At 53.5% G+C, this 26,532-nt stretch overlaps 2 protein-coding genes and 2 long non-coding RNA genes across 7 annotated transcripts in view; 2 read left to right on the top strand and 2 right to left on the bottom strand.

Moving 5' to 3' along the window:
* The window catches only part of LOC130533888 (kinase non-catalytic C-lobe domain-containing protein 1), a 19,384-nt gene extending 1,787 nt beyond the window's left edge, over positions 1-17,597 (top strand). The window contains exons 1-31 of one of the 3 annotated variants that reach the window (XM_057047625.1): positions 148-166; positions 1,217-1,487; positions 3,472-3,530; positions 3,816-3,962; positions 4,095-4,212; positions 4,295-4,413; positions 4,530-5,090; positions 5,320-5,434; positions 5,503-5,574; positions 5,645-5,706; positions 5,791-5,949; positions 6,949-7,026; positions 7,095-7,164; positions 7,235-7,421; positions 7,497-8,017; positions 8,454-8,592; positions 9,155-9,342; positions 9,845-10,191; positions 10,792-10,885; positions 10,955-11,052; positions 11,129-11,313; positions 11,527-11,637; positions 11,724-11,871; positions 11,963-12,118; positions 12,231-12,419; positions 12,575-12,657; positions 13,881-14,025; positions 14,264-14,386; positions 15,229-15,288; positions 15,619-15,779; positions 16,615-17,597. In XM_057047625.1, coding sequence (XP_056903605.1) covers positions 1,400-1,487; positions 3,472-3,530; positions 3,816-3,962; positions 4,095-4,212; positions 4,295-4,413; positions 4,530-5,090; positions 5,320-5,434; positions 5,503-5,574; positions 5,645-5,706; positions 5,791-5,949; positions 6,949-7,026; positions 7,095-7,164; positions 7,235-7,421; positions 7,497-8,017; positions 8,454-8,592; positions 9,155-9,342; positions 9,845-10,191; positions 10,792-10,885; positions 10,955-11,052; positions 11,129-11,313; positions 11,527-11,637; positions 11,724-11,871; positions 11,963-12,118; positions 12,231-12,419; positions 12,575-12,657; positions 13,881-14,025; positions 14,264-14,386; positions 15,229-15,288; positions 15,619-15,779; positions 16,615-16,843 — 4,812 coding nt within the window. In that variant the 5' untranslated portion in view covers positions 148-166; positions 1,217-1,399 and the 3' untranslated portion in view covers positions 16,844-17,597. Of the gene's footprint in view, positions 1-147; positions 167-1,216; positions 1,488-3,471; positions 3,531-3,815; positions 3,963-4,094; positions 4,213-4,294; positions 4,414-4,529; positions 5,091-5,319; positions 5,435-5,502; positions 5,575-5,644; positions 5,707-5,790; positions 5,950-6,948; positions 7,027-7,094; positions 7,165-7,234; positions 7,422-7,496; positions 8,018-8,453; positions 8,593-9,154; positions 9,343-9,844; positions 10,192-10,791; positions 10,886-10,954; positions 11,053-11,128; positions 11,314-11,526; positions 11,638-11,723; positions 11,872-11,962; positions 12,119-12,230; positions 12,420-12,574; positions 12,658-13,880; positions 14,026-14,263; positions 14,387-15,228; positions 15,289-15,618; positions 15,780-16,614 lie in introns of those variants that run through there. The other 2 variants (XM_057047623.1, XM_057047624.1) reach the window with 2 other exon arrangements.
* A 233-nt stretch (positions 17,598-17,830) lies between these two features.
* LOC130533889 (homeobox protein vent1-like) lies at positions 17,831-20,093 on the top strand. Of its 2 annotated transcripts, none has more exons than XM_057047627.1 (3): positions 17,831-19,314; positions 19,386-19,603; positions 19,688-20,093. In XM_057047627.1, the coding sequence occupies exons 1-3, from the start codon at positions 19,074-19,076 to the stop codon at positions 19,931-19,933; spliced, it is 705 nt and encodes a 234-aa protein (XP_056903607.1). In that variant the 5' UTR covers positions 17,831-19,073; the 3' UTR covers positions 19,934-20,093. The 2 variants fall into 2 exon arrangements, with proteins under 2 accessions (XP_056903607.1, XP_056903606.1); XM_057047626.1 differs by having other exon boundaries at positions 19,380-19,603.
* Positions 19,977-21,166, bottom strand: LOC130533890 (uncharacterized). The gene is made up of 2 exons (XR_008952699.1): positions 20,868-21,166; positions 19,977-20,488 (listed from the first exon to the last, which is right to left on the bottom strand). It is a non-coding gene; the product is annotated as an uncharacterized LOC130533890 (long non-coding RNA).
* Positions 21,167-23,125: 1,959 nt separating this feature from the next.
* Positions 23,126-24,211, bottom strand: LOC130533868 (uncharacterized). The gene is made up of 2 exons (XR_008952693.1): positions 23,657-24,211; positions 23,126-23,509 (listed from the first exon to the last, which is right to left on the bottom strand). It is a non-coding gene; the product is annotated as an uncharacterized LOC130533868 (long non-coding RNA).
* Positions 24,212-26,532: the final 2,321 nt, after the last annotated feature.

Below are 26,532 nucleotides of genomic sequence, written 5' to 3'. Positions count from 1 at the left end.
GCCTCGGGTCACAGTTAAAGACAGCTTTTGTGTCGGCTGGACAGAAGACCCCATAATACTCCGACCACAGGATGCGGCGTGGAATCTCTGAGCTCGCTGCGTTTGCCGCAGCCATTTTGGCCCGTTGGTGCTAATGGATCGCAGATGATGGTGTGCGTTCGTGTGGGTGTGTGGCGTCATTCCTTGGCATGAAAAGTGTGTGTGTGTGTGTGTTCTTGTACTTGCTGCATACTGACTGAGTACCAAAACCCGCATTCTACTAGCAGAGTGAGGACATTTTGGCTGGACCTCAAAACTTTAAAGAACTGTTTGAGGGTTAAGCCCTGGTTTTAAGGCCAGAGCTGGGTTTCGGTCGGGGTCAGGGGTTCCTTGGTGAGGGTAAGGAGCTGGGGAGTGCATTATGCCTATGAAAGTCCTCACAAAGATACAGTACATGGATGTCTGAGTGTGTGTGTAGCCTTTGGGACTAAAGAAATTTTGTGTTTTTCCTCTGCTGTAAACACTACCGTATTTTCTGGACTATATGTTGCTCCGGAGTTTAAGTCGCACCAGCCACAAAATGCATCATAAAGAAGAAAAATAGATATATAAGTCGCACTGGACTATAAGTTGCATTTTTGGGGGAAAATTTATTTCATAAAATCCGAGACCAAGAACATACATTTCATCTTGAAAGGCAATTAGCATGGATTAGCAATAGGGTTACGGTATGCTAACGTAACAAATTCAGCTACATGACCCACAACGAACTGAGTACGTGTCTGCTTTGTTAACGTAACATATTAACAGATATTCAGATAACTATAGCATAAAGAACATCCGAGCAAGTTTACCAAACAATCAGGTCTAACTCCATAGACGAAGCGCTGCTTCTTCTTCTGCGTCGCTAAAGGAACTCGTTCCTCAGGTACACACGCCTAGAGCGCCCTCTGGTGGTTGTCAGTGTGAAAATAACCAACATGTGAAATTCTGTAATAATGTATTTATTTAAGTCGCTCCGGAGTACAAGTCACACCCCCTGACAAACTATGAAAATAAGTGTGACTTATAGTCCGGAAAATACGGTATTTTGTTCTCAACAAAGTCCACTTTGTTGTGGGTGGGGGGGGGTGTTAGTGTTGTCTTTCTTGATGGTTTAATTCATCTGTAGCATAACTCAACTCGTGGTGGAGCAGAGAGTCGGAAACTGAAATGTGTGTTGCATCTGTGGCTGCAGGAGAACGTGTCCCTGGCTGACATCCTGTCTCTGAGGGACAGCTGTCTGTCTGAGCAGGAGGTGTGGGCGGTGTGTGTGGAGTGTCTCCAGGCCCTGCAGAGCATCAGACCCTCCCACCTTTTCCACACCTTGTGCATCACACCCGACACGCTGGCCTTCAACGCCCACGGGAACGTTTGCTTCATGGAGCAGCTGAGCGGTGAGTCTACCACCAAAAAGAACATTTCTGCCTGTTTGGACAGTGATAGCCCAAGTCTGGTCAGAACCTCAGGTGAGGAGCAGCTCAACTGTGAGAAACTGTGTGTGGTTTCCTTATTCGATCTGATTATGTTGCGCCCGGTAGTGAATTGATATGGGTATTCAGACCCTTTACTGTGACCTTCTGGCTCTGGGTGGGGTCCTCCGTTCCTCTTCATCATCTCTGAGATGTTTCTGGAGCCCAGCTGTGGTACAACTAACTGTTTGGAGATGATTTGGAAAGGTGCACACCTGTCCGTATGGAGCCTCATACATGAAATCACACATACCAGGAGCTCAAAGGAACCTTCTCCACAGCTCCTAGACTGGACTGTACTGAGGTGCAGCTCTGCAGAAGGCTACAAAACCATTTCAGCTGAAGGTTCCAGACAGCAGAGTGGTCTCCATGATTCTGGTAGAAGTTTAGAACATCCAGGAATCTTCCCAGAGATGACCCTAAGAGATGTGACCCAGAGCAGAGTGGTCACCCCGGCTGATCTCCAGAGGTCAGAAGGTCAACACTCACTACAGTTCCGCCAACCTGAGCTCCAGGCCAGAAGGTCCAGACAGAAGCTTCTCCTGAAAGCATCTAAAGGTCTCCCACACTGTGAGGAACAAGGATCTGCAAAGCGTTTTAGCTTTCAAGATAAATGTGCAACATTTCTAATAAGCTTCCACCTTCTGTCTGATTCTGTGGCTTTGAGGGAAAGTGGATCTAAGAATATTTGATCGTTTATTTTTTAAATCTGCGTGAAAGTGACCCTGTTGTTTTATGGCTAAAGCTGAAGGACAAATTACAACAATGGTTGAATCAGAAATGCTGAGGCCCAGTTACTAAATATCCCCTCAGTAATAGTTCTGACCCAGCTGTGGCCCGTATCTGACCCCATCTAAGTGTTAATATCCAACACAGGGAACCTTTAACAGACTCACATAGTGAACAACTGGTAATTATTACGCCAATAAAAGTAGTCCCTCTACCTGTGGTGACATAGACAACCTGCCTGGAGGCATTCAGTCCCCATGTTCTGCTCCACACAGATGCCCAGATGATCCTGGGGCGGCCCTACCGAGGGCTCCTTCTCATCCTTCGTGCTAACGAGAATCTTAACGTGAGGGACAATGAGCGCAATGAGGTGCAGCGCATGTTTGGAGTGAAGGGATGTGCAGGAAAAATGGATTCCAGGTGGGAAAACTGCAAAAACTACCAGGACAACTCGGTTGGCTCGACTGCGTGAGGCGCCCGCTGTTTGTCACCATGACAACAGCTACTACCAGGTCACGAGCTGAGTTGGTTTGGGAGTGGAGAGCGTCAACAATGCTACGTTTCCTTTTATTGTTGACTTCTTCCATCTTCTTGATTCTGTTCATTCCTGCATCAGGAGTGACATTCTGATGACGCCTACGTGAATGCTAACAATGAGAGTGGATCTCTTCCTCACAGGCTGTGTGTGACCTGTCGGAATGATCACTATTATTAACGTCAGGCTCATTAGGCATGTGGAGCTGGATTCAGCCAGCCTGCCTGGTTTCTTTTCCTTCATGGAGGTGGTGCAGCTGAGTAAAAAAGTGGGTGTTCTTCATCTCTGGGACGAAGGAACTAATGGTCCAGGGATATAAATGTGGTCCGGGCACCGGCTTTACTGATGAGTCACCAAGCTTTCACTGAAACTTCTTCGGCTTTTAGGACTCCCGCTGCCCTAAATATGGCGCTCCTGCAGCATCTCCTAAAACCTCCCCAAAATAACTGCACAATGGTTCTGTCAGTCTGGACCAACAGGGCACACTCGGGACCGCAGGATGGAGGGGAAGTGGTTCCCTGTGCAGCTGGAGTTTAGCATTCAAGCGCCGTCCTTATTGACATGTCATCGTTGGTAATAAGTGGGTCACAGGGCAGGGGGGAAATGGCTCTCCATCCGTGGTCAGTGACAGGTGCAGCCTTCCAACTCTTTTAATGACCCACTGAATAATCTCATACATGATGAATGGTGCAATGAATTCCTGTCTTCTGGCTACAGATGACCCAGAAGGCTCCTTCGTGCCTCCTGAGTTCGACAACACAGGCAGCACATTCGAGGTGAGCTCAGTACTCTTATTTCCTGATTGTTAGCTCGATTAGCTTAGCCACCCTTTGTGTGGCCTCATTGAACTCTTGCTAATGACTCCAGCACAGCCAACAGAAGAGCTCGATGCTCTAGCATGTATCATTGGGGCTCAGGGGCCTTTTCCCCAGCATCTCTGCTGAATATTCCACACCCAAAGGTGTTACAGTGAAGTTTTCGACTCTCAAAACTTTGTGCCTGGAGTCGGTTCAAAAGTCCCTTTGAAGACCTTCCTTTTGTCCCTTTTCCCGCGGCTGCAGGGCCACGTTTACTCTCTGGGCTCCACGCTCTCAGCCGCACTGACCTACATCATCGAGCCGGAGCTGGAGGCAGAGCTGGGGGACGAGATCCAGAGGCTGCTGCAGCAGATGCAGGAGGAGGCGCCTGAGGACAGACCGCTGCTGCAGGTTTAACCCCCCCTCGGCCCCCCGCACCTTAAAGAACCCCCAGCAATGAAGCAGGCTCCGACAGAGAGAGCGTGTATCCCGCTGTACCCGTTTGCTTCCTTTGTAGACCCTAACCACGCTTTGCTGCTGCAGGACGTCCTCGCTCTGGCTGAGGCACGGCTGTCCGACGCCCCCTCCGCCGGCGTGTGCCGCAAGCTGTCGTCGATCGGCCGCCGCGTGCTCTCCATCGAGTCGGTGTCGGCCTTTCAAGGTCATTTCGGCGTCTCGGTCCGCCGGCGTTTGGACGCGGCCGCCTTCTCCTGCCTGTAATTGCTATTTTTGGACATTCGCAGATGGACCCGAGGGCTCGTGGGAGGCAAGGTGGCAGCACCCCAAAGCGAGCTTGGATTCTAACCCAAAAGACCTGTGCACCGGCCATCCGGCCAAAGCGAGCGGTCTGTCCAGGCAGCAGGTAGCGGAGAACAGACCTGATGTTTGGGATTTAAATATCTAAAGATGCAGCAGATGTGTGTGTGGTTCCTTTTATTTATGAAGGAGTAATTACAATGGTAATTACCATGCGTGCAGGTCTGCAGGGGCTGGGACTCTTCACTCTGGGCTGAGGACGTGCACGAGGGAGGGGTGACGATCCAGGCAGAGGACCTGGACTGCAGGTCCCACGGCGGCTCCCCGGTCAGGAGAAGAGCCCAGGAGAGGCAGAACAGGGCCAGGGGGCCGCTGAACCGCTCCTGCTCTGTCCCAGACTCCAACAACCCTCCGTGTCCGCCCCCCCACGGCGATATAAGCGTTCCCGTGTGTGACCTCACAGAGATAGGAGCCGAGGAACCCTCCAGCTGCAACTCGCCATGGAGCAGCAGGCGGGACATGTTCAACCGGGGCCAGTCTTGTGATTCGTACCCGCTCAATAACGCTGAGGAAGCCCCGCCCCCTGGCCTGGATTCTGGAGGGAACGAGGACACGGCGGCGGCATTTTGGTCAGGAGAACCAAAGACGGAAGCACCTCGACGCTCCCTCCCTGAGTCAGCCTCCCCCAAGTCCGACCAGAGCCCTCCTGACCACAGTCTCTACGTTCCCAATAACCACATGACCAAAAGTATGCTGTGCCTCAACGAAGAATCCCAGGATGAGGTTAGCTGGATCTTAAACCTCAGCATGTTTCTCAGTCGTCTCAGGGTCTCGAATCAGTCAGACATGTGGCGGCGTTCCACGCCGGTGACCTTGGGAGCCACACAGCCGGACCCCGGTCCACGTGTCCTTTACCGAGTCGATAGCGATCGGTCTTTAGCCGCAGATGTCTCCTCTGGTTTGCCCGGTCTGTTCGGTGTGTTTGGTGACGTCTCGCCCTTGCTGGTTTCAGTGGATCTCTCTGGGAGAGTTGCTCAGCCGCTGTGGACGCCGGCTGACGGTGGACGAGCTGTGGGCTCTGTGTTACACCTGCTTGTCTTCGCTGCAGAGCTACATCGACTTCCCAGGTGACTGTGACGCACCCGTGTATCCGCCACCTGTTGTCCACGCCGCTGATTTCTGTCTCGTCCACCAGCCTATTTATGCCTGGAGACGGCGCACGTGGGCTGTGAGGGGGACATACTGTTTTTGCAGCCTAAAACAACCGGTAGGTTGAAGTGTCGGTTCATGGTCCTTTCTGGGGGGGGGGCTCTGGTCAACGACTGGTCTCTGTGCAGGTTTTCGAGACGAGTTTTACCTCGCACCGGAGTACCAAGAACACGGGATCGTGACAGAGAAGGTCAGCTTTTCTTGCTCGATTCCCACTGTTAAAACGTTTATTTCTGTTATTGTTGGCAGATTTTCACTCTCCCCCCCCCCCCAGGCTTGTGTTTACGGCGTTGCGGCGATTCTCTGGGCTACGGCCAAGTTCACTTTGTCACCCAATCAAAAACTGGCAGTTCCTCGCAAGCTGAAGAGACTTCTCCTGGAGATGGCAAAGAGGACGGCCATTGAGAGACCTAGCATCGTCGCGGCTAAAAAAGTACCTTTCCCTTCCTGTTCTGCACAAAAACCCCTTCTGGGGATGCTTCTTCCATTTTTCCCGCTATCCAAAATTCCAGATATTCACATGAAAATGTAACTCCAAAATAGAAAATAACACTCTAAACACAAGTAAAGCAAGCAAATGAATGCTCATGCCGGCACATCTCGTTAATGTTGCTGCTTTCAGCAGAATTAATCAGATGTTTTGAACTGAAAACAGTGATTCGTCTCTCGGTGAGAGTCACAACTACAGTGTATTTAGTATATTCAGGTTCCCTTGCTGGATTCCCACAGTCAGTAGATTGTTTAATCATTTAAAATGGATTCCTTGTCGTGGACTGGCACAGCTTCAACCTGCTGCCAAACCCTGTTGACTTACCCGGTGATTTAGCGCCCCCACCAGGCCGAAATAGAAAACACAGGCCACAAGAGACGGTTCGTAGAAACTGGTTCCATCCAGTTTTATCTTCCTTAATACTCGCCCGTCCGTTGCTTGATGTTCATTAAGAGTCTTTTTAGGGCAATTCAGAGATGATCAGTTGACTCCTGGTGAGCGCTGATTAAGTGGCGACATTAAAATGTCCCATTTTCCAACAGCTTCCCCTCAATAAATGTGCGACGGGATTGATATTTCCTGTTGTTAGTTTATATACCAACATCAGAAAACATCCCCTTTACCTGCTTCACGTTAGCATGCTGTAATTAGCAACAAGCTAAGGAGTTGTCGTTAGAAACTGGCCTTAAACTACATTTTCTGCTCTGCTCTCTCTCTTTTTTAACCTCAAAAGTTTGAGAGCAAACTAAGGCTGGATTTGAGCTTCAACTTCCACCACCCCCTGTCATTCTGCCAGGGAGGGAAACTAACCCATAAATCTGGCTGCTTCTTTCCGTTTCCATTTGTTTGCTTCTCAAATCAACGATCTATTTTAAAAAGACAGAACAGATTAGGCGTGAAGTCGATCGTTTCTGCACCACCGCTTTTATTGTTGCCTTGCAGAGTTGTCGGGACTACTTATCCCATCAGGGCACCAACGCAGAGACGGTGTGGAGAAGCCTCATCCGCGGAGTTCACCCGGTAAACGTCAACCCTAAAGTCGCCTCCGCTTCCTCGCCGCTAGCTGAGACTCCTCCCCTTTATTTCAGGCGGCGTCCAGAGCTGCAGAAGAGCCGCGTCCAGCCGTCGCTCGTGAGGAACGTGGAGACAGCAGCAGGGGTAGGACAACCCTGCGTGCATGAGACCATATCTCTGATGTTGTAACTGGTGTTGTCGTAACTGTGTGTAGGCTTTTTGCCCACGGCCACTGAGAGCCGCTTGGCTCCTGTACCTGGCCCTCTTCCCCACAGTTACTCAGTTAGGAAGGAGGTCCGGCTCCCAGAAGCCTTCACCTCCACGGCCACTCACTTCAGCCCCATTATTCTGACTGCTGAGGCTGAGGAGGGGCGCCGACGCCTGCAAGACGCTGCTGAGGGGTAGCTCTCCCTTTGTGAGTTCCCGACCTTGGTGCACCTCAGGAGAGTCCCGGTTAAACTTCCCTTTCCACGCAGGGCTGCTGACGGATCCCCAGAACCGGCTCGACTCACTGGGGACGGTTCTGACTCTCATCCCACGCGCGCTGAAACCAGCCCGCCCACACAGCAGGATGTCGTCAGGGCGACGTCCGCCGACGCCACGGTGCTCGGCTCCGGCTGCACCGTCCCAGAGATCCCTCCGCCGGGCTGTGGCGTTTTCAACAACTACATCTTCCACCAGGATCCTGAGACGGGACGCCTGTCCCTCCTGCCTGTCCTGCTCAGAGCTGCTCAGTCTCTGCCGGGCCTGGATATAAAGCCCTCCCTGGTCCCGGATCTTTGCCTCAATGACGAGCTGCCAGCGTGGTCTTGTTTAAAGGGCAGCGCCGTCATTTCGGACTCCAGGGAACACTCAGGAGAAGAAGAAGCTGCTGAACCGGGTTGGGGCCTCCCCTCCGCTCAAGTCCACCCGGCGCTGACGGAGGTGATCCACCTGCTGAAGGGGGAATTTTCACTTGATGGATATTTGGACAGTGGCCAGGAGGACGTTGCCATGGGTACGTAGCTCTGGGGGATAAGGGATTGTTTTGGATGGGGAGAACATTCAAGATTAGAAGGTGCTGAGTCGTTATCATGTGACTGCTCTCGTCTCCCTCCCATTTGACTGAGCCGTGTGGCGTTCCTCAGGGTTGTGTTAGTTCTGTCTCCATGTCGTGCTCTCTAATCACAGCTGGGTGCTCTCCGGACGCCTCGAGCACCAGAACTAAGACCTTTTTGGAGAGAACTCTCTCATTGTGAGCTCTGAAAACAGACATCCTTTTGTGTGGAATCAGCCGTTTCTGCACGCAGATACCACCAACCAGTCCCTCTCGTCCCAGCTAGCGCCGCCAAGAATTATGGGAGCAAATTCTAGCTAGCGCCGCCAAGAATTATGGGAGCAAATTCTAGCTAGCGCCGCCAAGAATTATGGGGGCAAATTCTTTCTCTCCACAGGGGAGTACATCTTCTCTCTGAAGGATCTGAAGTACAACCTGTTTGCCCGTGTGGTGAAGGAGAGGTTTGCTAACCTGTACTGGGAAGACGACCTGCTGGGGGTGCTGCACTGCCTGGTCAACGACAGCTCCGCCCCCCTGTGAGTACGACAGCGAGCGCACGCGTCACCAAACAGACTGAAAACACTCGGATGTGGACAATAATCAGCCCCTATTTTTAAAATCCTAAAACTTCGCCGTTCACAGCCGCTTTAGCATCGGCACAATGTGTCCTTCAGGAAGTGTGTGTGTGTGGGGGGGGGTCCCATGGCAACAGCCTCGCAGTGATGCTGGGGTGAAACCCTCCTGATGCTGACGAGAGGCTGAGGGCTTGACTGCATATATGAATACATGAAGGGGGGTAGAACTCCAGGGCTCCGGGCTCCTCCTCATTTGAACGTAAAGGGAAGGTGGCAGCGGGAGCCCTCGGAGCCACATCCCGGCGTTCCCGGCGTTCCTGCTCAGGGCGATGTGGAGACGGCCTTTAATCTGCTGCCTTTAACCGACATCACACACGCATGGACTCCTTCTCTGGGGCAGTAGTCGGTTCTCTTTGACGTGCACAAGCGTGCACGGCCAAGGCAGCAAACTGGCGTTCGTTAGCTTAGCGTTGGTCTCTACGGCTACGCTCCGTCCGACGGTTCGTTGTCTTCACTGTTGCAGAGCCTCCGATGAGACGCCACCGCCGCGGGGGGGCCCGCACGACTTTCTGGACCTGAATGGCAACGTTCACGTCCCCGTTGCATCTTCCAACAAAGGAGCCGAGCTCCAGTCCTGCCAAGGAGACGCTGACGCTGCCCCAGAAGAGCCCGGACGGAGCCTGCGGGGGGGTCAAGGCTGCGCCGCTCCAAGTAGGTGATGGAGGTCCTGGACAGGAGGTCCGTGGTTCTGAGGTAGCTCAGCCGTAACGGAGATGACACCAAGCCTGATCTAGTGGGGAGGCATCAACCGGACCGGATCCTCCCACTGAAGTCCAGACAGATCAAAGTGGATCTTTGATGCTTTATTGGATTTAAACCTCGGAATAATTAGCAACGCTAAAAAGGGGCTCGTTTATATAATAACCTCGTTTTCTGCCCGACACACATGATTTGAGCACCTCCAAGAAACTTGATTCTGCGTGTAGACAAAGTGTGGGGAGAAAAGCGTCAGCGGGCGAAGTTTCGCTTATTTCTTTTTTCTTTTCTGCCTTGAAGCCGATCAGACAGTGGAGGCTTTGTGCCGCTCTGATCTCCCTCAGTGCCTCTTTTCTCCGCGCTGTCCCGTTCCTCCCAAACGCCTGTTTGCTTTTGCTCTTTCGCCTCTTCATGTGATTCAGTCACGCTCTGCTCGCTCCTCTGTTTACCGCTGAAGGCTGCGGCGCTGGCAGCGCGCAGACGGGGCCCATGGACGGCGGCGGCGGCGGCGGCGGCGAGAGCCCCTCTGAGCCGGACTCTCCGGTGGGCACGGACGGCGGCCTGGCGGGGGCCCTCTATGACCGTATGAGCCCAGACGACTGCTCGGCGGACGGGGGGGACGGCGGCTCGGTGCTGTCCGACAGACTGGCCTCCGCGGGAGCGGCGCCGGACGGAGCGGGCCGGGGATGCGGCCTGAGCTGGGCCTTGGCCACGTTCGGAGAGGACTGGTTCGGTAAAGACGTGATCCAGTACGCGGAGAACCTGGGGCAGCACTCGGCTGCGTGTCTGGATGTGAAAACGCAGGTGGGTGGGGGTGCGCCGCCGACCGGCGAGTCGTGCGCGACCCTAACGTGGCGCGGGACCGGCAGGGCGTCCGTCGGGTCAGATCGGCTTTCTTTTAACGCACAGATGGTTTTTAATGGGGGCGGGAAAGGAAGAAAGGATTTCCGTAGACAAAAGCAGGAGCGCTCGTTCCCTTTTGTCCAATTTCATATATAAGTGGCAGAAATGTTGTAGTTTACTGGCCTGGAGCGCCGCCGGGGTGGAGGCTGAACCGGAATAGGAGGCGTGAGACGCCATTAATAGAGATGAAGTGTTGTGGAGCTGAATATTAATGTGCTGAACTTTGCCCCCGGCGGAGGACGCTATTAGAATTTGTGACGGAGGGGGAGTGAATAGGCTTTGTGCTAGCACGCTTTGATGGCACCACCGCGCCGCTCTGAAGGTCGGTGCAACAGCTAATGACAAACCTTAAGAGCTGCGAATTCTCCTTCATTTAACTTCAAAAGCGCCGCTGTTGCCACGGCGAAGGGAGCGGAGAATCAAACACCCGGAGGCCTCCGTCAGCCAGGCATGTGGCGCTATTCTAGGGCCCTTTCATTTCCTCTCGTCTCCTTTGATCAGGAGCTGCAGCAGCAGCTGATAATTGAAACGAGGGACCTGAAGAAAACCAGGAATTTCTACCAGAAGCTGATTCACCAGGAGCGGAAGAGCAAAGGTCGGGTAACTGGCCGCCGCCGCCGCCGCCGCACGGCCGGGTCGATAAAACTGTGCATGTGTCTTAAAGGTCCCGAGAGCAAATCGATGCTGTTCAAACTCAAGTCCCAGTTGGAGGAGCTGCGGTCCAGAGTGGCGTTCCTGGAGCGTGTGAAGGAATACCTGCAGGTACGGAGAAAGCTGCTCGTGTCTCCCTCCGCTCTGCCGCTCCAGAAGCTGCAAATGTCTCCCTGTGTGTCGGAAGATCCTGAGCGTGGAGCGGTGGGGTTTGGACCTCTCGGTGCTGCCTTCGCTGGCTCGCTGTGGACCCGGCTCTTTGGATCTTCAGTCCTCCGAGGACCCCTCGGTGCTCTGCTTCGGTGCTGGTCGAGGAAAGGGCTCCCTGCAGAGCGGATCGCCTCTGGGCCTCATGGCTTATCTCTACGCAAGGTGCCGTCAGCTATGCAGAAGCCTTTAGCGACGCTCCGGATGATAGTTCTGCTCAGATCGACCACAAAGTTCTGCTTTCAGACCCCGAAACACTGATGCGTCTGCTTTAATCAGTCCGTGTCGAAGCTAAATAGCGCCGCGCAGATGCTATATTTGCTGGATTTCTTTTTAAATAAAGGATTGGCTGACTTTTTTTTTTTGTTTCCATCCCAGCCGCGCTGCGCTGGAAGGCTACATCCACCAGTTCCTCTATACGTATCGCTACTTCTGCACCGCGGAGGAGTTGCTGCACTTTATCATGGATAAATTCACCTGCGCCGCGAGGTAGCAGCACAGAGCAACGAGGGGGTGATGCAGCCCACGGGTCGGCTCGCACCCATGACCTTTGACCTTCTGCTTCTCCCTGGCAGGCGAGGTCCAGCCCTGTCAGGAGAGCATGAGAAAGTCTTCCATCGCAGTTTGGATCTGCTCCTCATCTGGGTGACAGACTGCAGGACGGTGGATTTCACGCCTCAGCCCGAGCTCGTCTGCACCCTGGAGAACTTCCTAAACGCTGAGGTGACCACACCAGCGGTTCCTGAGGGCCCGTTTCAGCGAGAAGGGTCGTAAATGCTTCTGCTTGTATTCGTCCTTTGGCTGATTTCTGCAGGTGATTCCAGTCGACGGTCGGGGCGAGGCCCTCCTGGCTGCCCTCCACACGTCTGCGCGCTCCCCCAGGAGCCAGCGGAGGGAAAGCCTGAGCAGTTTTGAGGAAGACGATCGACCCGCTTCTCTGCATTCATCTACAGAGGATCTGGGGAAGAAGGTCCTCGTCATCGCGCTAATATAAAATAGCGATTTCTTGTTACAGCCTGACCGAGTTGCTGAATTACACTTTTTTTTTTATAACTCGTGTGTGTTTTTTTAAATCTTTTTAGTGGAGATTTTCAAGAGTCGTTGAGCCTCCTGGTACCAAAGAGAAGGCCTTCTCAGTAGCTGCAGCCCTTCCGATGCCCTCCTACGGCTCCTTGACAGACAGCATTTTAACAAACGAGGAGCATCTCCCCTTTGGCCAAGATGAACACAGTGCTCACCACATTGCCCAGCAGCTCACCCTCCTGCAGCAGGTACACACCCCCCCTACACACACACACTCTCCCCATCTTGTGCACAGGTGGTTCTCTTCTTTGACCACCAGGGGGAGACATCTCACCACGGACCTTCAGAACAGCAGACGAGCTCCAGAACATGAAGAATTAAATTGAACTTTTTTGTGTTGCAGGAGATGTTCCAGGAATATCATCCAGTTCATTTCCTGAACTCCAGAACACAAGGAGTCACAGACAAAATCTCAAACCATAACAAGTAAGAATGATGCTTCTGAAGAGGGGGGGGCAGGCCCGGTGCTTGAGGCTCGCACCCACCCCAGCCGGGTTTTCCCTTCGAGCAGGCAGAGACAGCTTTCACCAAGGGAAGAGGGATCCTGGTGAAGGTCTGGTAGAACAGAAAGCCCGGCCGGATTGCGGCCCCTTGAGGAGCAGGTCTGGACACCCCTGTAGTTAGCGCACTATTGTGCATGGTTACCGTATTTTCCGGACTATAAGTCGCCCTTTTTTCCATAGTTTGTCAGGGGGTGGGACTTGTACTCCGGAGCGACTTAAATAAATACATTATTACAGAATTTCACATGTTGGTTATTTTCACACTGACAACCACAAGAGGGCGCTCTAGGCGTGTGTACCTGAGGAACGAGTTCCTTTAGCGACGCAGAAGAAGAAGCGGTGCTTCGTCTATGGAGTTAGACTTGATTGTTTGGTCAACTTGCTCGGATGTTCTTTATGCTATAGTTATCTGATTAACTGTTAATATGTTACGTTAACAAAGCAGACACGTACTCAGTTCGTTGTGGGTCATGTAGCTGAATTTGTTACATTAGCATACCGTAACCCTATTGCTAATCCATGCTAATAGATTGCTAATTGCCTTTCAAGATGAATTGTATGTTCTTGGTCTCGGATTTTATCAAATAAATTTCCCCCCGAAATGCGACTTATAGTCCAGTGCGACTTATAGTCCAGTGCGACTTATATACCTATTTTTCTTCTTTATTATGCATTTTTTGGCTGGTGCGACTTAAACTCCGGAGCGACATATAGTCCAGAAAATACGGTCGTTACCTTGCAGAGCGCATTCAGTCCACGTTGGTCTCTGATGTGCACCAATTATATGTGCAGGTTTTCAGAGTGTGTAAACACGTGGGGGTTTGAGATAACCAAAAGAGGTGAAATAAACAGGACTTTAACATTTATCAGCAGCCTCGGGTGATGAAGCGGCTCCGTTTCGAGCTCAGCGCCGTGCTAAATTCATCCCACGCAGTTGAAATTCTACAAGCCTGTAAACTAGAATCTGATCCCAGCTCTGGCTCTTCCTCTGGGGCCCTTTTCACGTTCTCCCCGTGTCTGCGTGGCTGGTGACCCGTCCGGGGTGTGTTAAGGCTCCAGCTGGGACAGCCCTCCAGTGTGTTTCTATAGGAAGTGACTGAATGTATATCCAGTAACTTCCTGTTTCTGTGCGTGATGCCCCGGCAGGAACGTGCCTCCGCCAACAGGGGGCAGCAGTCTTCCTGCCTGTGAGGGCTTCCTGACGGAACGCTCCCTCCAACAGCTGCTCACACATGCTGACAGTGTCTCCAACTGGATCTCTGCTGAAATAATCATCTGTGACTCTGTCAAGGTGAGAGGACATAAAGGACAGAAGAATTCATGCCTCACAGTCACATCTGTGCTTTCTTCTGTGCTGCCTACCAGCATTTCCTCCGGGTTTTTAGAGGATCTATGAAGCGAGTTTGTCCCTCAAAGTTCATCCAAACATATGCAGAGTTCCGCTCTGATTGGGGGTGTTGATAACGCAGCCTGCTCGCTCCAACGCCACCACAACGTCGCCTGGTTTAGCCTTTTCTGCTCTCTCACAGCAACAAGCTGCTCTGCTGACCAAGCTCCTTTGGGTAGGAAAACACTGCTACGAGTCCAGGAACTTTGCCACAGCCATGCAGGTCCTCTGCGGTCTGGAGAACCCGATTGTCCGCCAATTACCGGTAGGAGGCTTGTTTGTTTAATGTTTAATCAGCCCGACAAAGGGTAGAGGAGGGATGTGGGTCAGGGAGAGGATGGGAGGAACTTTAAAAGCCCCTGATAAAAGGAGCAGAGTGGAGAGTGAGACGCTCCTGTTCAAATCAAATCAATCTTTATTTATAGAGCGTCTGTTACAATCAAAATTGTTTCAAGGCGCTTTCCAGAATCCCAGGGCCTGAGGAGAGGAGAGGAGAGGAGAGGAGAGGAGAGGAAGAGGAGAGGAGAGGAGGAGAGGGGAGGGGAGGGGAGGGGAGGAGAGGAAGAGGAGAGGAGAGGAGAGGAGAGGGGAGGGGAGGAGAGGAGAGGAGGGGAGGAGAGGAAGAGGAGAGGAGAGGAGAGAAGAGGGGAGGAGAGGGGAGGAGGGGAGGGGAGGGGAGGGGAGGGGAGGGGAGGAGAGGAGGAGAAGAGGGGAGAGGAGAGGAGAGGAGAGGAGAGAGAGGAGAGGAGAGAAGAGGGGAGGAGAGGGGAGGAGAGGAGTGAGGAGGAGAGGAGAGGAGAGAGGAGGGGAGGAGAGGAGAGGGGAGGAGAGAAGAGGAGAGGAGAGGAGAGGAGAAGGAGGGAGAGGAGAGGAGAGGAGAGGGGAGGGGAGAGGGGAGGGGAGGGGAGAGGAGAAGGAGGGAGAGGAGAGGAGGGGAGGGGAGGGGAGGGGAGGGGAGGGGAGAGGAGGAGAGGAGAGGAGAGGAGAGTCGCTAACACATCCAGCCTTGTAACTGACCCACCACCCTCGTAGGCTCCCTCCTGCTCACTGCTTCCACTCTCCCAGCAGCCCTGAACCTTCACTCTGGGTTCTCCTCTCTTTCTCCAGGCATGGAAGCATCTGTCCTCCAAGGTGTGTGAGATCCTGGAGGAGCTGCGAGCGGTCCAGGTGTGTGTGAGTGTTTGAGCCAGCGCAGCCGTATGTTGTTGCTCACGGGTTCTGGTAGAAGGCCTCGGGGCAAAGGAATCAATAGAAAAACAGCTTCCAGCAAACGGGCCGTGTGCTGAGGGTGTCCAGCTGCTCCTGCTGCCCCCCCCTGCCCCCCGCCCCCCCCCTGCCCCCCGCCCCCCCCCCCCCCGTCCCTGCCCCCGCTCCTGCCCCCCCCCCCCACGCCGCTGTTTACCTGCAGCGGCTACGGAGCAGAAAGCGCTCTCCCAGTCAGATTAAACTGCCGCCTGTTATCTTCTCATCTGTTTACGTCCCGCCGGGCTAAACCAGGTTTTCCTGAAGAGCGACGACTTGTGCCTGACGAGGGAAGAAGGCGCGAGGAAGCCCAGGCCCACGCTGCCGTCCGTGCACATCCTGGCCATGCACGTCCAGCAGCTGGAGATCGGCGCCTTCACGCTCGCCACCGGGGCGTACAAGTGGAACAAGCTGAGGTGAGACGCCGCCCGGAGCTTCCGTACGGCCGCGGGGAGTCACATGACTTTAGGAGACCCCCACGTGTCCATATTCAGCTTTATCATTATCGTCCTTCAATGAGCAGCTCATCAGGAGCAGGTCAGACCTGGAGAAGATGCAATTCCATGTTCTTGAATTCCACCTCAGGAGTAACCTGGCAACAACAAAGAAACACGGCTGATTAGATCTTGTCCGACTGTTGCAGCACTGTTGTTCAGAAAGGGAACAGTCGTCCCGAGTCCTCCAACATTCGCAGGATAAACAGAAGCTTCGTGTCATGTGAACGCGTCTGAGGACGTCTGATAACCTTTCATCTGGACGTAATCACCATGATTTGCACTAATTGTGCGCCCTCGCCTCTTCTTCGCCGCGCTTTGTGCCATTAGCCCGTAATTGTCTCCCTCCCCACGCGCCTCCAGCCTCTGGAAAACTTGGCCGTGACTCCGAGGAGGCATTTTCAGCTGTTCCGCTCCAACACGGCCGAGCAGATGCTGAAGGTGGCGGCGGGGGCGGCGTGCGCGCGGCGGCGGCGCAGCTGTTGAATCGGGCTCATCGGTAGGGCTGCCGGCATTGCCCAGATGGCGCCCGTGGGATGCGGTTTGATTGGAAAAGAGGTTTCTGGCCCGGAGCTGTGGGGCCACGGGCTGAATCCAGATGCTGGGGTCAGAAGATCCCCGGCGCCTCGGGGGTTAATCCCAACGCTCGCCGAATTAGGTCACAGACGACGTCGCCGAGAGGAGACACAAAAAAAACTTTAATATTCACGGACACGCGTCGACTTTTGTTCTCATCCCATTTCTCCGCCCCGCCCAGGAACATCGCGAAGGTGGCGAGCCAGGTCCAGGCCTTCCAGGAGGCCGCCTTCCCGTACAGCCCGGACCGGCGGCTGCAGGCGTACCTTCGGCGCCGCATCGCCCAGCTCGCCGCCTCCACCGTCCACCTCCTGGCCCCCGACGGCGACTCCGGGCCCCAACAGTCCAGCGAGTCGCAAACGCGGAAGATCCAGGAGAAGCTGAGGAGGATGAAGGCCTCGTTCCACTGAGCCCCTGACCCCGTCGCCGACACCACGACCGGACCGGCGCCCAGGCGGCCGCGGGGCTTGGCTCCCCTCCGGAGGCCCAATAACTTCTCGGCCCACTGCGTTTATATCAGATTAGCTCCGATGTTCTGTTTGCACCTTCTAAGCAGACGATTTGTGGACTTTTTGTAGAACCCGTTTGGTTTTTGACGGGCTCTTCATCCTCGGTGTAGCGCTACCTCGAACTGCAACGGGACGGGACGGTGGAACCAGAAGGGTCCCTGGCGGCGGGCCAGATGAGGCCTGCTAACCCTCCTCGGCACCGCGGGACCCCAGGAGCACGTCTGCCGACCACATCACGCCGACCTCTCACACAAGACGCCAAAGCTTCCTCAGCACATCCTAGCTTCGATTTGCTCCTTCCTGTTGTGATGTCATCATCAGACTCCATGTGACTCCAGCCGAGCTGGCGGGTCAGAACCAGCCTCTCTCGTAGCCCTTTAAAGCGTTTGATTCCTCTCATTCCTGTGGCACAATGGGAATTGTTCATCTTTCCTCAATAACGAGTTGTGAAGGGCAGAACAAGCTCACTTCAGGTACTTTATCTGACATCATAATTCCAATGAGCCGTGCGTGAGTCGGTTCTGCCCTCAGATTCAATGTTTCTGTTTCCCTGCCTGAGTCTCCGCCACGCTCCTCCGCCGCCACGGTGGAGCTGAGCGCGACACGCTAGCGGGATTTGCTTAATTTCGCGGAATAAATGAGATTTTCTAAGGCCCGACTTGCCAAAGCCTGTAATTGTCAGGCGGCGTCCGTGACAGATGGCGGCAACGTTATCGCCTCTGTCAGGGATTCGCCGTCCTCGACTCCATTAGGAGCTGAAAGTGCTTCAGCTTCAGAGTGAAACCACCCAGCAAGGACACCAGGTTCCCTGTCAAAAAGGAGGAATTCACCTTTAGACCTCTGTAGCCCATTTAAACCAAAGTCAAAAACACATTTTACCCATCAGAACTGGCACCTGTCCGGTCTTTAGCGGGATAATAGAACATCTGGTTAGAGTAAAACAGGGCTTACATAAAACCTGGGTGAAATATATGAGGTTTTAACAATAAAATAATAATATTTCGGGATGAGAAACCAGGGGTGGATGCCGCTTTATACCCTGTCACGCAGTATTAACTCGGGTTTTTGGCACAGCTGAGGAAATGTGCGCAGTGTGACGGCGGCGTCCCGGGCTTCTTATTGTTATCAAACGTGATCTGGGCCAATCTTCAAAGCTTCGCAGATAAAGAGCCCCCCCCCCCCCCCCCCCTCCTCCTGAGGCTGAATGGACTCCTGCCTCTGCAGCGACAGGACGCTGATAACAGAGACGAGCAGACTCGGCCTCTTATCAGTCCCGTCATAGAACTAAACGCGCCGTTTATCCGCGCTGTTGCGCAGCGGCGGCGCGCAGCTCCCTGGCGGAGGACGCTTCCTTCGGCCCTTCTGCCCGTTCCGCGCGTCTAAAGGAACGTTGAACCTTCTTCCTCGCAGCTTGTTTTACCACATTTACATTTGAAGTGGCCCAACGATCAGTTAATTGTGTTGCCGCTTTGATCCTTGATGTTTGAAGCGCCTGTGCCAAACGGCGGCGCCGGCGCGCACCGGGGCGTCAGGGACATGTCAACACCGACGCACACAGGCTCCCCGGAGCTCTGACGTCCACGCCGCTGGGACCCCACAGCAGCAAGAAAATGGAAATCAAAACGAAATGACTGGAGTCAAAGTTGTGACTTTTATTTCCTGTGAAAGTTGCTTTGAAAGGACTCGCGACGCGTAAATACACGAAGCCGCGTCGCCTCCTTTACGTCACACCCTAAAGTATCCTGATGTAAATGCACCCAAAACCCCAAAGTCCGCGAGTTTCCCCTCTCTAATTCGGCATTTTAATCCAATCCGCCTCATCAGGGAGCTACTGTATGCAGCCGCGGCCTGGAAGTCTCCCCCTCTGCGGGAGATACAGCTGTTTTATGGTTCCAGTCAGGGCGGACAAATGTATGAGCTCAGGAGGGTTCTCACAGACTCGGCGGCGCCAGGTCCTCACACACTCACAGGATATGTAAAGACTTCAATAACGAGCCATTAACCCCTAATCATCGCGATCGATCAGGCGTTAACAAGGGGCCCGCACATATGCAAATGCCGCCCTATAAAGCAGCAGCAGCTGTCGGGGCCGCCAGAAACACGCTCGCTGTGACACGAGTTGGATTTCAACATGGTCAAATACTTCTCCGTGGACTGGCTGGCCCAGAGCCATCAGAGCAGCGCCCCATCCGAGCGGGAGACCCCCGCCTGCAGACCGCACGTCCCCTGCATGGTCCAGCCGCGGCCGCCGGCTTCTGGGGGCAGGTACCTGCAGCTCAAACCGAAGGCCTCCAGGCCGGCACAGCGCGCGGATCTCCAGGAGCCCGGCCCGGGCTCACCCGCCGTGCGCCCCGCCGGCTGCGTTTCACCCGGTAAGTCACCAAAACTCCGAAGCTGAACCCGCGGATCTGAGCTGGAGATCAATAGTCTTCTATAGTTTCAGAGATGAGTGGGTATTCCTCCGGGTATGAGAGCGAGGCGGCTTCCTCCGAGTGTCCCTCTGTGGATGAGACAGAGAAGGAGCCTGAGCAGCGCCGAGTGCGCACCAAGTTCACCACGGAGCAGATCGCTAAGCTGGAGAAGATCTTCAGCAAACACAAGTATCTGGACGCTGGCGAGAGGATGAGGACGGCGCAGAGACTCGGCCTCACGGAGACCCAGGTAGGACGAGGCCCCCGGTGGAACCCCCCTCCCGTCAATCTGCTGTGCGTTGCCCCGATTCTGAGCGCGTCTTCCTCTCTGCAGGTCAGAACCTGGTTCCAGAACCGGAGGATGAAGCTGAAGCGGGAGATGCAGGACTGCTTTGCTGCAGAGGTCCCGCAGGTGATGTTCCGGCCGCTGCCGCTGGTCCCGTTCCAACACCAGAGCATGCTGGCCCAGCAGCAGCAGCAGCACCACCACCACCCCCCCGCAGGACAGGCCGTTTACCTGCTGAATGTCCCGCACATGGTCCCTCGGCAGCCCCCCCGGCACCAGCCGTACTTTTACTGAACGCTTTAAAAAAAAGACTTTATTCCTCAAAGAGACACTTAGCCGAGCCAGTGCAATCCGCAGATGTTTAATTCAGTCTGATGCTGTCAGAGTTTATCTAATATTGTACATAATTTACAGAAAAGTGCCTATTTATGATCCAATAAAGTTCCTTTCTGCAGTCCCGGCTTCGTTTTTTCCTGGTTTCGCGCACATCTGGAGTCAGAGACGGATCAAATATCTTCAAGATAAAACTGACGACGTTAGCTTTATTACGGGGTGGGTCACTCCGGAATAGGTCGTCCTGGCCGCTTCTTATCAACATACATTGATCTGGTGGGACCGTAGATGAAGTGTGGCGGCCATCAGCCCTGCAGACGCTCCCGCCCACCTGTCATCAATGTTCACGCCGTTTGTCTCCGCGTTGCTGCACTTCAAACAGCAGCTGATGGGGGGGGGGGGGGGATCAGGGCTGATGGGGAGATCAGGGCCCGCAGTTAGAGGCAGCTAAGCCGCTCCTTGATGACTTCAGGAGCCTCCGCGCGTTGGCTCCGCGGAGTCTCGGCTCTGGAGCATCTAAAACGTCAGCAAGTGATTAGATTTGAAGATAATCGACCTCATGTTGCAACAGTTGGAATGCGACGTTATCCCGGCATGCTCCGCGAGGCAGACCCCCCCTTATATCTCTCCATTTAATGACGCCCTGCGTGATTTTAACACCTAATCTCATAAAGCCGCTCGCCCGCGCTGAAATCGATTAATGATCCGACTTTTTGTGCTGTTTTTCATCTAAAATGCAAAGATTTCCCCACGTGGTGCTAAGTGGGCGTCGCGTTAAACCGGGATATCGTATCCCGGGAATCCCGGTGCACGTTTGTGTCGGCAGAGAATCAAATTTGGAAGTTTGAGGTGCCAGAAAAGGGAGATGAGTCAAGTACAGAAGCAGCAGACTCACCTGCGGAGGCTCCTGCAGAGATACCAGCTCTCTGATACCCAGACTCAGTGGCGCCGGCGGCCGCCGGGAGGGTGTGAAGAGCCGCAGGCCCGCCTCCATTAGGTCCAATTACAACCACCATCGGGTTTCTATCGTTCCGTTGACACCTTTGCATATGAAAATAAGTCCCTGCACCAGCGACCGAGGGTCTTTGAGCCTAATTCTGGGATTGAACTTTGGTTCGGTTGATTTAAATTAAGGGGTTGTTGTTTGTGTGCGTGTGCGGACAGTTACGGTTACGCATCGGGCTCAGACGGTGAGGTGTGTGTGTGTGTGTGTGTGTGTGTGGGGGGGGGGGGGGGGGGGGGGGGGGGGTGGGTCAGCGAGGGGGAGGCCGAGGACCAGGGGCAGATCGGGAGGCTGGAGGAGGCCTCCAGCAAGCACAGAAACCTGGGAGCGGCCCAGAAGAGGAGCTGAAGACCCAGGTCAGTCGGCCTGGAGCTTCCACGCGCGGAGGTTTTGGGATGGGGGAGGGGGGACAGATCATTTCTGATTCGAGTTTTAAGGTGTTCCTCCTGTTTCTCGGGTGAAAACCTGGTTCCAGAACAGGAGGCTGAAGCTGAAGCGGGAGGTGCGGGATCGGCACCGGGACCTCCTTCAGCACCCCGCCCTGAGCGGACAGCTCCCCGGCCCCCACCCGCCCCGCAGCGCGCCTCTGTCGGCCGCTGGGCAGCAGCACCAGCGCTCCCAGTCCCACCATCCAGGAGTGCGACCCCCACACTTCTACCGACCTCGGCCAGAATCTAGACGCTTCATGCTTTTTATCCTATTGTCTCTCTGGGGAGATTCAAAGCACCAATCAATTAGCTTGCTCGCTTTTAATCTTGTTAGATTATCCAATAAAGCCGATTCACTCGAGAGATGGAGCCGTTTTGCAAAGAAGAAAGTGTATTCTTTTATTTTGTGAACGTCACAGTTGAGCAGAGCTGCAACGTCTCACCGAGGAAGATGAGACCTTCATCACCTCAATGAGAACTCAAGCAGATGTTTGGACCGAGCGGGACCGAAGCGAGGAGGTTTAAATCCATCGCATCCCTGGTGCCATCAGTTGGACTTTGGATTTTAGAAGCGGTTAAAAGTTGCAGCAGACGCCAAAAATCCCTCTCATGCATCTGCAGCCGCATCGCTCGGTCTCATGTTTTCAGGGGGGCAACAAGGCGGGGGCAGCTGCGAGATGATGGGGTCCGTTCAGCTCCAGGGTCCAACTCTTCGCACTTGTCCGAGAGACGCGGAGCTTCGGCGCCCGCAAGTCTGCGGGGGTGTTTATTCCCGCACGTTGATGTCAGTACGCCTCCACAGTCAGCAGGAGGGGGGGGGGGGGGGGGGGGGGGGGGGGGGCTGGTTCAGTTTCATGTGCCCCGAAACTGCGGATTTCCGAATCCGCCGACATTTTCACGGCGCTTTTGCCAATTCTGCTGCTTTCAACTTCCCTTTTTTTAATCCACCGGGTGACAAACTGACGTTTACATTAAATGTGCGATATTACAGCCGCGTGTCGGAGTAAACATGAGATGATTCATTCATTTATTGACTTTATTATTATTATTATTGCATTTCGTCCCGCAGTTGTGTCCAAAAACGCCTTAAATATCTTCAAAACACAGTTCGAACTTTTCCACCTGTGGAATTCTGGGAGCCATAAGAAGAAACAGTCGCAATAACATCAGGTGATTTCTTCTGTGTCCTGAGCTGTGGGGGCTGCTTCCTCCTCCCCACCTCGATTAAATACCGACACCTCCCGCCAGGGGGCGCAATTACCCGACGAGCTCTTGAGAGCAGCTGCTATAATGAGAAGAACACGTTCATTTAAAGGTTGACTGAACCGGAGATCCGTTTATGCACATCCACAGGCGCCGAGGCCAGAACATGAGCCACAGAGGTCAGAGGTCACGGGCTGATGCCAACCAGAGCTGTAAAGAAAGCTCAGATGGTCCCGGCGACGCGTCATCCTGGTGATTCTGCTCACATCCCTCATAACTGGAGCTTCATAAGGTGTCAGATTTCATATTTCATGAGTGTTTGAGACGGTTTAGGCTTAAAAAAAATCATCACTAAGGAGCTTTGTGTCAAGAAACACAGCAAATAAAGGATTAATTAGGTCCTGGCAGCGTTTATCTCCTCATTATTCATGTGCATTTGTGTAATTGTCCCTTCATTTTGCTGTTACCGTGTCAAAATAAAGTGTAACCACACACACACATCAGGAAATGCTGAAACAGTTTGAGTTTAAATGCGTGTTTATTTATTTTTCCAGCAAGAACAAAAGTCAAAGCATCAAAGGATTAAAAAGAGAAACAGCCCAAAATCAAAGACTTCTCTAGACATGGGAAACGTCCACTTCTGTCAGCATCCGCCACCACAAACCAAAGTTATTTCTCAATTGCAACATTCACCAACACAAATCAAGCCCAGCTGCAGGACGTGTGTGTGTGCGTGTGTGCGCGCTGGTCTCGCGAGGACGCCGGTGAAGCGGTGGAATACCTCTGCAGCCCCATTTTCCCATGCCCTATGCCTCTTTAAAGTTACATCTGAAAAAGGTATATGCATAGGAAAAAGGAACAGCGAGTGCGAGCGTGGCGGCGACCTGGAGCTGCTGCGTGAACCTGGAGCACAGGGAGAGAAGACAGGAGCATCAGCTGGGCCACGTGCACGCTGCAGAAGCTGAAGGGAAGCATCAGAACCAGACCCGAGCGGAGCCTTTCCCCCACGTTCCTGCTCGTCTTTCCTCGTGAGCGGTGAGGAGGACTTACCCCGTGCTGCTCCGGCCGAGCCTCTCCTGGGACGCCACCTCCTCTCGGCCATTTAAAGCCTCCGCTGGGACCTTGAAGGTGCTCCAGATAGACAAAGTAGCTGTTGATCACATTTACCCAGCATTCCCCGGGAGCGTTCTCACGCGGGTGGACACTGATATCAAATCCACAGTGTTGCCGCTGCTATCTCGTGTCTATCTGGCGCCGCCGCAGACATCACAGCGAGGATTAGAGCAGAAACATTCAGGACGCCGCGTTCCTCCTGCAGGAGAAGGGCTTTTTTATCTGTTCCGGGATTCTTTTTTCATTCTCTCTCCCACAAGCAGAGCCCCCGTGCTTTTTAGGACTCAAGGTCTCCAGACAAGGACTCTCTGAGAGTGTGTGTGTGTGTGTGAGAGAGAGATGGCACGCCAAGGCCGGTGCAGCGAGCTGAAGATGAAGCCTTGCTGAAGGCTGCATCATCATCTCACAAAGGCTGAGAAACCAACACAAGTTGGTCTGTGACAACATCAGCTTTAAACATTAAAAAGCTTTAAACGAGAAAAATGGCCAAAAGGAACGTTTGAGCCATACGGGGCGACGTAATGCCAGCTTTAGGTTCAGGGTTCAGGGTTCTGCCCTTACATTCCACACGCAAACATCCAGATTTGGGCTTTCTAAAGTTCCTCTTTGATTTGTCAGCCAGATGCTGCAGCTTTACCGACTCAAAGAAAGGAAAAAGGGGGGTTTGTTTAAAAAGAAAAGCAAAACCAGTGATATTGTGGCCTGTAAGCAATTGAAAGTGTTCTTAAAATACAGCCCAAGAAGAAAAACAACAATTAATGACGCTCTAAATTATCCAAATGATCATGGAGTCACGGAGCGGCCACTGGGTGGCAGCAGAGAGCCCATCACCTATTTGCATGTAGGTACTCGGCACCTGTGCGGCTGTGGTGGCTGGTTCTGTTGGGTTCTCTGGGGCTCAGAGAGACCCTCGGCTGTTTGATCCGGGCAGGTTCTGTCGTCATGGAGAACTTGAGCTCACTGTTATCAGTGAACTGTTCCCATCCTCCTGAGCCCAAGGTCAAAACCAAAGACGTGATTCGTTCACATCAGGAGGAGCGGCGGCTCATGAATCACACTTCTTCAATAATTCTCCCACAGTCTCACAGTGTTTCCTTTCGTAAATGTGCAGATTTAAACCGAAACCACTCAGAACAAAAAGGCAACAAAAGCTCGTCGGACTAAAGGCAACAGAGTCGCAGGAGCTCCGAACCAGGAGATTCCTCACGCCAACACGGCGACCTGCTTCTCCTGCTTCTCCTGCTTCTCCTGCTTCTCCTGCTTCTCCTGCTCCTCCTGCTTCTCCTGCTTCTCCTGCTTCTCCTGCTCCTCCTGCTTCTGCTTCTCCTGCTTCTGCTTCTCCTGCTTCTCCTGCTTCTCCTGCTTCTCCTGCTTCTGCTTCTCCTGCTTCTCCTGCTTCTCCTGCTTCTGCTTCTCCTGCTTCTCCTGCTTCTGCTTCTCCTTCTTCTCCTGCTTCTCCTGCTCCTCCTGCTTCTCCTGCTCTGCTTCTCCTGCTTCTCCTGCTTCTCCTGCTTCTCCTCTGGCTGAAGCAGCAATATTTAGTGCTCAAATCCGCCCATCGTGCACAAGAAAAGTGATGATGAAGGCTTCACAGGAACAGCGAAAGAATTTAATTACGTCGCTGTAACGGCGTTCTAGTTTTACGCCTGGGTTTTTTCTTTAATTGGCAGGAGAATGTTGAGGAGAAGGTGACCAAAACACGCATTTCCTCATTTTTAATTTTCTATTCCCGTCTGTTTACATGATGGTTCAGTATGAACAGAAGCTTTTGTCAGCAGGTTCAGCATATGTGTGTGTGTGTGTGTGTGTGTGTGTGTGAGAGAGAGAGAGAGAGAGAGAGAGAGAATAGGCTCGGTTTGGTCCAGAAGAGAAGATTTATGGTCTTTCTGATTCGAAAACAACAGTTTAGGGATGAAAGTCAGTGAAGATTTTGAATAATTCCGAACGGCCTCCAGCTGAGATGCTGCAGATTGAGGAGCGACACGGTCTCAGAGGTCCTGCGACGCGGTCTCAGAGGTCCTGCGACGCGGTCTCAGAGGTCCTGCAACACGGTCTCAGAGGTCCTGCGACACGGTCTCAGAGCTCCTGGAACACGGTCTCAGAGCTCCTGGAACACGGTCTCAGAGGTCCTGGGACACGGTCTCAGAGCTCCTGCAACACGGTCTCAAGGCAGAATTTATGTAATTAAACAATGGAAACGAGCTCAGAAGAAACACAAATGAAACAGGAAAGAATCAAAATGGGCCTTATTATGTGAAATCCAGAAGCCAAAGCGACGATTTGACTCATTGATGGCGGCTGAAGATGTTTTGGTTAAAGATCAGGAATAAAACGGTGGATTTGTGTTCAACGAGCCGCCGGGCTGCAGCTGAGTTCGGGTCCAAAAGCTGCGTTCCTAAAAGTGGAAACGCTCCCAAAGGGCGAAAGAGAAGCCGTAAAGCTGCGACACCTGGAACCCGGCGCTCCGCTGGGAAGCGCCGCTCCAAGGTCGGTGGGCAGGGAACGTTCCGCCTGCTCCCATAACATCCCGTTTTATCAGCCATTGTTTCTTCCTGGCCCCCGTTGGGGAGGCCTCCAGCTCCGCTCCCCCTGCCTCCATCTTCCCTGCTCGCTGACGGATGTTGGAGCAGATGGAGAGTCGGGGGGGGGGGGCTGACAGAATAAGGCCGGGGGGAGGTGAGACCAGCACCGGAAGGTCTCCCCGGGGAGCCGGGCCGCCCTTATCGCTCTTTTCATCTGTCGCGCGGATGTGATGAAGTTGGGTGGAGTCTCTTCTCTTCCACGCACTCGTTGTCAGTCCCAGGGTTTCACCG

The sequence above is a fragment of the Takifugu flavidus genome, chromosome 11 (assembly GCF_003711565.1).
Source record: "Takifugu flavidus isolate HTHZ2018 chromosome 11, ASM371156v2, whole genome shotgun sequence".
Taxonomy (NCBI): Eukaryota; Metazoa; Chordata; class Actinopteri; order Tetraodontiformes; family Tetraodontidae; genus Takifugu; species Takifugu flavidus.
The sequence above is the reverse complement of the archived record's forward strand: the minus strand, read 5'-3'. Positions and strand labels throughout refer to the sequence as shown.